This window comes from Psammomys obesus, unplaced genomic scaffold (genome assembly GCF_907164565.1).
Source record: "Psammomys obesus unplaced genomic scaffold, mPsaObe1.curated_primary_1811, whole genome shotgun sequence".
Taxonomy (NCBI): domain Eukaryota; kingdom Metazoa; phylum Chordata; class Mammalia; order Rodentia; family Muridae; genus Psammomys; species Psammomys obesus.
This window is the reverse complement of record NW_026596131.1, coordinates 15,737,913-15,749,457: the sequence shown is the minus strand read 5'-3', so window position 1 is coordinate 15,749,457 and position 11,545 is coordinate 15,737,913. Positions and strand designations below refer to the sequence as shown.

Sequence of the window (11,545 nt, the reverse complement as noted above, 5' to 3'; positions counted from 1 at the left end):
GGGGCGCCCACCGCCCCCCCGCTCGCGCCCCGCCCCCCCGGCGCCCCCCCCCGGGGGGGGGGCCCCCCCCCCCCCCCCCCCCCCCCGCCTCACCTGTGCCATACAGCATGGCCAGCAGGATGGAGGAGATCCAGGCCGTGTCGCTGTAGCCAATCCCAAACTCATGCATGAGCTCCTTGAAAAAAACGCTCACTGCTTTGGGGAAGGCGTAGGAGAAACCCGTGATGACGAAGCAGCCAAAGAGGACGGCCCAGCCCCAGCCTCCATCAGGGGCCTTAACGCCTGTGGGACCCTCGTCCACCACAGCCCCTCCCATAGCCAGGAGGGCTGCTTCCACCTGAGGAAAGAAAAAGGGCTGACTCAGGGTGCCAGGGGGATCACCTCAGCCACAGCCCAGCAGAGGAGGGTGGAGACAGAAGCAGGCAGGACACCTGGAGAGTGGCAGGATTGGCACCCGGCCATTTCTGCAGCAGCTCAACCACGGCCAGTCTGCTCCTGCCGGCTCAGGGCTCCCAGCCCAGCCACCCTCCGCTGGCGCTGTGGGAAGCTGTCTGGACCCTTCGTTCAGGGGCTTGTTCCCACACAGGTGGCGCCTCTGCAGGACAGTGACCTCAGGGCTCAGCCAGGGCTCACTCTACCTCCTGGGAAGGGCAGACCCAAGAATCAGCCACCCCAGCAGAAGCTACGGCCACAGGGCCATCCCTGCACAGCCCGTACTTCCTGTTCCCTCAGGTCTGGGGGGGTGCCCAGCACTCTGCCCACCTATGAGTGCCTAGGCCCGGCCCCGCCCCGCTTCCCTGCCCAAGGAGCCAGGCTGCACTCTTGGCTACTCTGGCCACCCTGGGGACGTGGCTGGTGCAGAGGCAGGTGAAATAAGTAGGTTGTGGTGTCTGAGGGCCCCACTGCTGGAGCTGGAGCTAGCTGGAGCTGGAACCCTGCCTGGAACCAGCTATGACATTGGCTTTCGGAAGAGGCTGTAGATCCTGATGGATTCTGGGAAGGTACGGGGTCAAGGACAAAAAAAGTCAGCCATGGGAGCAGCTCATATCCCGATCTACGGAACGGGAGTCAATCCTCTGGCCCTTAGCTACTAAGGCAATCAAGGACTGTCCCAAGTCCCACACCTGCCCAGTGCTAACTTCCCTTGTCATGATTTCAGGGCCTTAGTTGATATGAGACAGAGCAAGCCGGAGAGCCAGGACCAGGCTTGGGTTTGGCTGTCGCACCCCAGGCTGTATTCCCCTAACCCCAGGTTAGCCCTGTCCCCAACTCACCAAGAGCTGAGCTGAGTGGCCTCTGCGCTGAGAGGCCGAGTGGCCTTTGCGCTGAGTGTTCTCGCAGCCTGGTCTTCGCTCTCCACAAATGGCGTGCAGCCAAACAGCTCTGGGGAGAAAAGCAGGCCATTAAGTGTGAGGGCTGGCACTGGAGTGTAAACCCCTGACAGGAGGAGAGCTGCTCACCTTGGCTGCCCACCCCGGGGCTGGGCATGGACCTCAGCCCTGCGCCTTTGCTGCCTTCCTTCTGTGACAAGTCCTGTGATTGGGGCACAGACATGCTAACCCAGACTATCCTAGTTGCCCCTGCCGCGGTTCCCCCGAGGTTCTGAGACAGCTCAGAGCCCTGCTGGGAGCGCACACGACCTTTGGGAGCTGCGTCCTGCCTCTGGCCAGGGCCCAGCCCAGACCCTTCCTCCTCAGACCCAAAGGAGAAGTGTCTGTCCGGACATGCACTTAAAAAGGGAATCTTAAAAACTGGGGTGGGTACATTTTAGGGCTATACCATTTAGAGATGAAACCAAAAGAAAACACAAGGATGAGCCCAGGCCCAGGATTTGAGGAGCAATCATGGAGAGAAGGGGGAGGGCGGCCAACTCCGGGGTTCCTGCTCGTTCAGACTGTGGGCTTGTGGGACTTGTTGCCTTTCCTTCCTGCCTTCCTTCCTTCCTGTGTGCACACACATGCACGTAGACAGCATCTCTCTACGTAGCCCTAGCTGGCCTGGATGTATAATAGATGGCCTTGAATGCTCCTGCCTCTAAGTCCTGAGTGCTGAGAATTATATGCATGACCATGCCCAGCCTCCTGTTGCACGTTTTAAAATCAATCCAGGGTGGGCAAGATGGCTCAGTGGGTAAAGGCACCTTCCACTGAGGCTGACAGCCCAAGTTCAGTCCCCATGACCTACATGATGGAAGATGAAAAATGACTCCTCCAGGTTGTCCTCTGACCTCCACAAGCAATGGCACACAGAGGCACACGCACACCTGTGCCCCATCCCGTGTTCACAAAATAAAGTGTATTTTTAAAAAAGTGAAATCCAGTTTCCGTGCAAAGCAGAAGGGAGCATGCCCAGAACCAGCAGTGAGCACAAGCCTAACTCTGGGTCCCAGGCTCAGCTTCTGGGCTGCAGCAGCTAGAGCTAGCACTGGCCAAGGCACCAACGGTTACTCCAGCCATCTGGAGTCTCTCTACCTTTGCGTGTTTGCTCCGAAGCGCACAGTCCACAGAGCACAGAAATGGGACCAGTCACCGCTGCAGGTGAGGTGCCCTCTGAGCTGGGGTCTTGGAGAGCAAGCAAGTTCAGAAGAGGACATGTTCTGGGACTTCTCGGCCCTGTGGCTGCCATGTGAGGTCTACACAGGGAGGGCCACCTACAGTGCCAAGGAGGTGCCGGCACGGGGGCAGGACGCTCCCCGCCAAGTCCCAGTACCCACATTGTCCGCGCCCAGCCTGTCACCAGGACCCTGCACAGGGAGACTTCTCCCCTGCAAGGGGGAAAATGACAGTTTCTTCCCAACCATGGGTAGTTTAAGCCTGCGGTTACCACCCAGGCCTGGACACATCCCAGGGGAGTAAAAGGCCGGGTAGGTCTACAGGGCAACAGAGCCTAGGTGGGCCCCAATGCAGGCCAGTGCCCTAACCCCAGGGCTCCCCTGCTCAACACAGGGGCCTCACCTCCCAAAGCATCTCGCATGGACACACCCAAGTTGTCTGGCCTTTCAGTGACATTTACCCTCCCAGGGAGGCATATGAAGCAGCCCAGAAATAACTCGGCCTCCAGGTGACAGAAAACTGATCTGGGGTGGGGGCTGGGTCAGGGGAGGCCAGGGCACTCCGGAGGGCTGCTGCCTCGAGGCCCTTGGGAGGCCAACCACTCTGACTGTTGCCTATGGCTGTCCCTCGGAACAGCCCTTTGCATTCAAGGGCCTGGACTGGACCCCTTTCGCCAGCCGGGGTGCTTGGAGCTGGACTACCAGTCCACGGAAGGGTGCCCAGGTGCCCATTAAGTGCCTGCCCTCAGGAGGGCAGCCTTGGTCCTGCCTCTGTGGTCAGAGTAGATGACAGGAACTGAGACAGCTCCATTCCTTGAGTTACATTCTGGATCCTCAGAGAACAAGTAAGCAACCAGCCGAGGCTGGCACCCAGTGTCTCAGGGCGACAGGGGCAAGAGGTTGCTGAAAGGCGCCCTTCCAAGTTGCTTCCCCTCCCTTCCCTCTCCTCTCTGGGCCCTCAGCCCTGAGCCCACCAGTGTGCACAAGCAGGAGTGGAATTGTCCCTAGGGGAGTTTTCTGAAGAGGCCTCCATGGCGCAGCAGAGGATGGGCCGTGGGCGTGCCCGGCCCTCCAGGCTCCAGCGCACGCCTGGCTCCCCTGCAAGCTGGTTCTGTCAGCTCACATCAACTCTGAAGGGGCCAGTGGGCTAGAAATACTGGCCCTGTTTGCCAGAGTGCACACTGTTGCCCAGAGCCACCCCACCTCCAGCCTGCGATCCCTGAATCGCTGTCCTCCGATAGCTGGGCTGAGGCCCACCTCCTGTGAGAAACCTTCAGTGGTTGGCTGTCACAAAATGGGGAACCCTGGGAGCCAGCCCCAGCTTGCTGTGGGGAACCCTTCTCCGCACCACTCTCCAGCAAGGTTCCACCGAGGCCTGCTGGGCATCGCACTAGCCACTCCACAAGGCCATCTTACGGATCCCTCGACTCCCACGCAAGTCTTCCTAAAGCTACGAGGTAAGGCTAAAGCTAAAGGGAGGCTCGGAAGTCGTAAGCGACCCCCACCCGACTCCCATTACTGCCCAGCGAGGAGAAGGTAGGTCTGGAGATGGCCGAAGTATGGGTGGGGGTGGGGCTTGGACTAGAGGGCGGCAACCCTCTCACTTCATCTGCAAGCTGGAGGTGGAGGTCCGGCCGACCTGGGAGGGGCTCAGTGGGTCGGACTAGGGTCTGGAAGGGGAGGAAGCCCCGCCCGAGCGGCCTCGGGACGTGGGGGACGTGACCGCGCCAAGGGAGGAGCCGCCGCCGTATTGCCTAGAGTAGGCGGTCCTTCTCCGCGGCTACCGTACTTGCAGCGCGCGGCCCCACATGCCCTGAGGGACCTATGGCTAGGGATCTAACTCAACCGCAGATTCGCAGATTCGCTTGCGAGGCGTGCCAGTTCCTTCTGCCCTTCGCAGAGGCGAGCTGGCGCGCGCGGCTGAGCCTGAGATGCCTGAGCGAGCTCAGGAGTGCATCTGCCCCTCGTGGCCCATTCCGCTGATGGGAACTGAGGCCGGAAGCCCACTCTGGCCACTAGGGCGGTCTCCATTCCTGACCTGACCCTGTGCCAGTGTTCAGTGCCAGGTGGACCAAGGCCTGGTCCAGAGGCGTCTCCAACTGCTTAGCATCACCATCTAAAGGTCCCGCTTGGGTCCTCAAGGTGCCACGTGCTCTTGGCCCCTCCCCAGCCTTCCCCTTCTTGGCCAGTTCACTGCAGGACTGGCTCTGGAGTCAGGCAGTCCCGGAAAAGCGACGTCCTGTGGGGTGCACGCACCGGCCTCCTCCACATCACTTTTTGATGGCTCGCTCTCAGATCGCCAGCGCTTTCTCCTTGCTGCCCCTCCGAGTTCAGGCGTGCAGCCAGTGAGGTCTTTCTTATGGGGAGCATGCGCTGCCCAAGGTAACTAGTGTTTGGGCAAGTCCATCTTGGAGCCAAACCACCATTCAAGGCTTTGTCAACATGAAGTCCTTGTCAAGAAGGCGCCACACAAACCGAGGTGGCCTTGGAGGGGCAGACCCATTATTTGCACACCATCCTAGTTCCTGAGGGAGTCCCCACACTTTTTAAGACCGTCCTCACTCCTCCACACAGCAGACCCACTGGGCACCAGCCGACCTTTGGGCCTGTGGAATGAAGCTGGGGGCCCTGGGAGATAACCTGCTCCCGGAATCCGGCCCCAGCTTTGGACAAGCTACCGAGCCCGGGTTGTATGGGAGCCTGGCCGGTTACTGTCTCAGCCCTCCCCGTCGCCCGGACTCTGACGCTACAGAATGCGCTTCTGTTGGCCTGGACATGCAGCCCTGTGCGTTGGGGAAGGAGCAGGCTCTGGATCCTGCTGCCCCCTTGCCTGTTACTCAGATTCCAAATACCATCCGCTGTCCAGAATTAACGGCTTCCTTTGCGCTTGACCCTTTTGTCTGGCCCAGCATCCAGGCAGGCGCCTGGTCAGCCCACTTTTCAGGTAAGAAAGCTGAGGCTGTTTCCGGTTTTCCTACAGGAAGAGGATAGGGCAAACCGAGCCCTTGCCGCAGGAAAGCCCCCTTTTCATCTGCCTAGTTTGGGCTAGTGGTGGTGGCTGGGTGAGGGTGAGTGAGTTTAAGGTGGTAGGAAGGGGGCATGTGAAGAGCAGACGAGAGAAAGAGACCCGAGGGCATTCCTCCTCCAACCTGGCACCGTTCCGAAGCGCACGTGTGCCTCTCTCACTGGGCAGCCTGCTGACGCCCTTTGGAGGTTCAGGGTTCCAAGAAGGCTGTAGCATTCCCACCAAATATAGCCCAGGCTCCCGGGCCGCCCGGCCACCCTCCAGCCCTCTCGGGCCGAGCTATTTATACTCTGGACGTTAGGTCGCCCGGGGCAGCTGCCTCCTGGATGAAGCCCAGCCCCCGAGGGCCGCCTGATGGCCAGCTAGGTAGGCTTCTTTGAGGCCAGGGAGGCAGGATGCGAGCGCGCCACTGGCTGCTCCGGGCCCTTTAGTGGCGCCGCAGTAGTGCGAGGGTTCTCCAAGACCGGCGAGAATAGGAGCTGGAGAACCAGGAGGGCAGGAGGCCAGGGGCCTAGGGACCCAGGGGCCCAGGGGCCCAGGGGCCCAGGGGCCAGGAGCTCCGGGCCGCGATCCGGCACCTGAAGGAGGAAGGCCCAACCCCGGGCGGCTGGAGCGGGGTCCCGGCCCGCTCCGCGCGCCGAGCATCCCGCCGCGCCTACCTGCCGCCGCTCCCGCCGGCCGCCGCGTCGCCTCTGGCCGCCTCGGCGCCGGGGGCGACTTTAAGTGCTCTCATCCCTCGCGATGCACGTCCCCCGCGCACGTCACCGCTGCCTGGCGCCGCCCCTGCCCTCCCCGCCCGGACCCCGCGTCGCTGCCGGAGGGGGCGCGCGGGCTGCTGCGCCTCGACGGCGCGCTCACCGTCCTTCCCGGCCTAGCACGGAGGCGCCCCGGGGCGGGCCCACCCGGCGCGGACCTTCGCACTGGTCCCTTCCGCGCCCTCGGACCCGGGCTGCCCGCCTCGCCTCCCCTCGGCACCCCTTTCCGCCCTTTCATGATCCTGGCACGGGAGTGGCAGCGTCCTCTCTACGGGGACCTTTTGTCCTTCATGCCCTGGCTCGCGCCTCCTGCCCAGGGACACACGCCCCCACCGCCCGCCGCGCACCGTGAGCCTCAGCTCTGGGTCCTCAGGCCTCCTTCGGACTTTCGCCCCGCGCAAACCTCCATCTCCTGCCTATGCCCACGCCTGGGCTGTTCCGTAGCGGCTGTCTCCCCTGTTTGGGAAGCAAGACCCGAGCACTTTGGACTGCCGGGATATCTTGGGCAAGGCTGTGAACCTCCCTGAACTTCCGTTTCCCCCTGCGGTCAGGGCCCTGCGAAGCCAGATACGGACACAGACGCCATAGCCCTGCGCTGTCACCCTTCAACTCCCAGCCCGGTATGGGCGACAGGACAGGACAGAGCTTTCCATCCTGCCCCACGAATGCTGGCCGCTTGGGAAGGGGCAGGGTTGAGAGAAAGCGGAGCCCTTCCTTTGAGCGGGGTACATCTTCCACCCGCCCCATTTTTCTTCTCCAGTCAATGAAATAACAGGGCGCTTTGGGGGCTAGGCTTTGCGGAGGCGCCAGGGAGCGTCGCCTTTGGCGGGCAGAGCCTGGGACACTTACCCCCAGGCACCCAGTCTGGGTTACTTTTGGAACACTCTATGTCACTTCTAAGGAGGCTGCATAGACTCCAGATCCCCTGACTCTAAGAAGTTTAGGTAATAACCCAACGCTGGACAAAGATCTCAGCACAGCCAGAATGGGAAAGAGTGGTCTCTAATCCAAAAGGTCACAACCGGCCATATTTTGACCATGGTAAAATGGGTGGGGGGTGGGGTCATACCGTGGACATTAGCTTTGCCTCCAGAGTCCACCATTCTGACTCCTTACCTACTGAGAAGCCGAGCCTGGTAGGGCCAACTGCACTCACCCTCCAACCGACCCCTCCATGAAAGCGTTCATTCGGAGTCTGAGCTACACCCCTGCCTAGGGCCTGACTGGGGCTTTCCTCCAAAGACGCTGGGGAGACCAGGCATGGTGAGAATCCCATGGCCCCCAACAAGTGGCATATGGGCCTCCGTCCTCAGCGATGAAGGCCTGGTAGGTGGCCATGTCCAGGAGGTAGCCAAACTTCCGGCCTAGGGTTACACATGCGCAGACACCATCTCACAGATGGGGCTAGCCATACAGTCTTCTTGAGCTCACAGTTAGGTGCTTGCCACCCCAGCCCTCCTTCAGACCACATAGCTCAGAGCTGCCAACAGGAAAACGGAAACCAGGCCAGCGCCCAGTCTCTCACTGCCTCCTCCTGCCTCCCGAAGGCCAGGAGCAGCACCGTTAGTACCACGTTTCTGCAGACCTAGTGGCCCTCAAGGACCCAATACTCCTTTTTCGGGGTGAATCTAGGAGCACTCAAGACCTAGCGCCATCAACAGCACAGCCTCTGCTGCCCTGTGGCTCACCCAGCAATGATGTGGGAGCCGGCACCAGACCTGGATCTAGTGCCCAGCCTGCCCAGCATGCCCTGTGCCAGCCCACGGTGCCCTTTTCTGAAGGAAGAGGGGAGGTGTAGCTATTCCTAGCTTCCCAGTGGTCCGGCCAGATCTGGCCCTGCTCTCCGCAGCCCGTGTCCCTCTAGGCACCCTCCAGGCCCCACCTCCTTCCATTCCAGTCTACAGCTTCAGGTCCCATCAGGCCCTGGAATGTGCTCTGAGGAGACTTGGTGGCTGGAGCCCTGGGGGACACGGATTTCCCAAGATCCCTGCCCCTAGGAACCATGGGACATGGAGACCTATCACCGGTCTTGAGCAAGCGTCCAGTCTCCCAGACCACCGCCAGACAACTCCTGTCTCCACCACGATCTTGGAAAGAGAGGGGGTTTTCTGAGACTTCTCCTGTCAGCTGCGCCAGCGAGGGTGGAAGTTCAGCAGCCAAGGAATCTTCCAGATTCTGTAGAGCCATACAGACGCCACAACTGCAGCCCGTGGAGAGCCTTGGTGATTGTCAAGACTCCAGCCTAGCCACTGTGCCTGGCCAAGGCTGCACGAGCCACCCAGCACCAGTTGCTAGCCCAGGATGGACTGGGGTCAAGGCAGGCTGGGTCAGGAAGAGAAAGCCAAGTCGCTGGGACAAACATTCCGTCCCAGGCACGGCTCCTCTCGCTGGGGTCCCCAGCTGCCTGGCCCCTGCCTCTGCTGCCTGGGTGAGCCCTGTCCAGGGATCTGGTGACACACTATTGAAGCCTGTTACTCTACACCCAGGGTACCTTTTCTCCAGACCCCTCAGGCGCAGTGGGGTGCAGCCTGCCCCGAGCCAGACTGCTGTGTGAGGTGATGTCATGGAGGCAGAAGCCCCATGGAACACAGCCTGGACCCAAGACTATGAGTTTGGGCCCACCCCATTCCTTCATTCTGTGCTTTTTCCCAGGGCTTTTCCATCCCAAACCCTCTGGAGAAAATACATACGAAAAACATGTTAGCCTGGCAGCTGCCCGACCTTCCCACTGCAGTGATCAGAGAGTGGGCAGGTAGGAGAAGCTGAGCCTGAGCCGGTCACATGCACCTGTGCTCTGTTGGTGCTGGGCATGGGGTGTTGGGGTGTTTGCTCATGGGTGATGAGTGGGTGCTGTGTATGTGGGTATGTGAGTGTGGAGAGATAGAGACAGAGACAGAGAGAGACAAAGAGTCCTTGTCTTGAAGGTAAAATCAGGACAGGGACAGCTCGGTGGTTAAAATGCTTTCTGCACCAGCATGAGTGTGGGGAATGTCAATGAACTGTCCTGTCTTCACTGTGGCAGGGTTAAGGGACATCAGAGCCCCATCTAGAGCGAACTCGTGAGGCAGGGTCTGGAGAGCTGGCTCAGTGGTTAAAAGCACTGCTGCTTTACAGAGGACCCAGGTTACCTTCCCAGCGTCCAGACGGCAACTCATACCGTCTGTGATGCTCAGCCATCCCATCCCTCTTCTTACCTCCAAGGACGCCCCACACGCACAGGGCGCACGTAGCACATGCAGGCAAATTCGCACAGACATAAAAGAATAAAATCTGAACAGCGTTAATTTACTGATTGTTATCTTTACTGCATTGTTGCTTTGCCTAATGTGTGTCTGTGTGGGGCATCATGTTCCCTGGAACTAGAGTCACAGACTTGTGCGCTGCCATGTGGGTGCTGGGAATTGAACCTGGGTCCCTCTAGAAGAGCAGTCAGTGTTCACAACCACTGAGCCATCTCTCTAGCTCCTGAAAAAAAAAATTTAAAATGAAATGAGTAAAGACATCACCCGGCAAGAATCGCTCCCCAGCTCAGCATCTCTCTACAAGAGAAGAATGTGCTCGGGGTTGCACCCTGCTCTCCAAAGCTGCACTTGGCTTTGCAGCTGTGCGTTTTAAGAGCGCCCACCCCTTAAAGAATGTGAGCCTGGGGCGGGCACAGTGGCGCACCCTGTAATCCCAGCACTTGGGAGGCAGAGGCAGGCGGGTCTGTGTGAGTTCGAGGCCAATGTGGTTCTAGGACAGCCAGGGCTACACAGAGAAACCCTGTCTCAAACAAAGAGTGAGGTTGAGCTCCGACCACTCAGAGTGTCTTGCAGGGCTCCTCGGCATTAGGAATAAAAGCCCAGTGGGAGCCCCTTAGGCATGCTGGATTGCTGGGTTTGCCTTGCTGAAATTGTTTGGATGCATGGACTTTTTCTTGGGTCCAGTTTCTGACATTAGGACCTGAGTCTGGCTCCCCAGAAACAGTGTAAAAGCTAAGCCTGGCAATTTTCCTATAATCCCAGCCCGGTGGTGATAGACAGAGAGGTGGATCCCTCCACCTGCGGAACAGTGAGCCCCAGGTGCGGCGACAGAGCTTGTCCCCAAACGCAAAGCTGAGGCTGGGGAGGCGCTCCGTGAGTAAGGTTGCCGGAGCTCCACGCCTGGAACCCGCAGGAGAAGCTGGCTGCAATGCTGAGCGTCTGTAACACCGTATTCCTGTGGTGAGATGGGAGCAGAGACAGGAGAATTCTGACTGCCCAGAAACCCTCAGGCCAGCTAGCCCGAAGCACGCAGTGCAACAGCAGAAACAAGCAGACACTCCCCCGCCACAAAGCAGGTGAGCTGACTCCTAGAAGTCCTCCCGACCTCCACACCTTGGTCATGACCCCCTCGAACTCAAACTCTCTCTCACACAATAGATAATTTTTGTTTCTCAAAACAAGGTTTCTCTGTGTAGCCTTGACTGTCCTGGACTCACTATGTAAACCAGGCTGGCTTCAAACTCACAGAGGTCTGCCTTCTCTGCCTCCCGCAGTACTGGGATCACAGGCACATGACTAATAAAGAAATTTTTAAGAAATCAAAGTGAGCCAGGCAGTGGTGGCGCACAGCTTTAATCCCAGAGAAACACAGAAACCGTATCTTGATAAACCAAAAAAAGGGGTGGGTGGTGGCAGAGTGGTTGAGGGAGACATGCTGACGCTGACCCCCCCACACACATTGGAGTGGTCGGCACATCCACACCCACATGCATGTGCAAAGCGAAGGTGTCCGAGCACACGGGTCAGAGGACACCTGAGCGTGGCCTGCACCACCTGTCTCCCCTCCTACTTCCCAGCATGGCGTAACATTGCCGAGGTCCACTCCTTTCTAAACGTCAAAATGGAATTCATGTCACACGCACTTTTCCTAAAGAAACAGGGGCACCCAGTGCCTCCCAGTGTCGCCGGTCGCCAGCTTCCTCCAGTTTCAAAATCTTTCCATCCTCCACAACGGCACCCTGCACCCACTAGGTGAGCACCCCTACTGATCGGCAACTCTGTGTGTACTGTCTGCTCTGTGGACACACTGCACGGACACAGTGTGCGCGTCAGGGGCTGAGCCTTCGGGCTCATACCAGGTGCGTGCTCTACTGCTGGGCGACACTTCCAGACACCGTCCTCCTTGTTTTCAGACAAGGTCTCACCAAGTTTCCTAGGCAGGCCTTGAACTCACAATCATCCCGCTTCGGCC

General features: G+C 59.4%; 1 protein-coding gene across 1 annotated transcript in view; it reads right to left on the bottom strand.

Moving 5' to 3' along the window:
• Slc16a3 (solute carrier family 16 member 3) overlaps window positions 1–6,273 on the bottom strand; it is a 9,922-nt gene extending 3,649 nt beyond the window's left edge. The window contains exons 1-3 of the mRNA XM_055592339.1: window positions 6,236–6,273; window positions 1,275–1,383; window positions 94–337 (exon numbers count right to left, since the gene is read on the bottom strand). Coding sequence (XP_055448314.1) covers window positions 94–316 — 223 coding nt within the window. The 5' untranslated portion in view covers window positions 317–337; window positions 1,275–1,383; window positions 6,236–6,273. The remainder of the gene's footprint in view (window positions 1–93; window positions 338–1,274; window positions 1,384–6,235) is intronic.
• Between the last annotated feature and the right edge of the window lie 5,272 nt (window positions 6,274–11,545).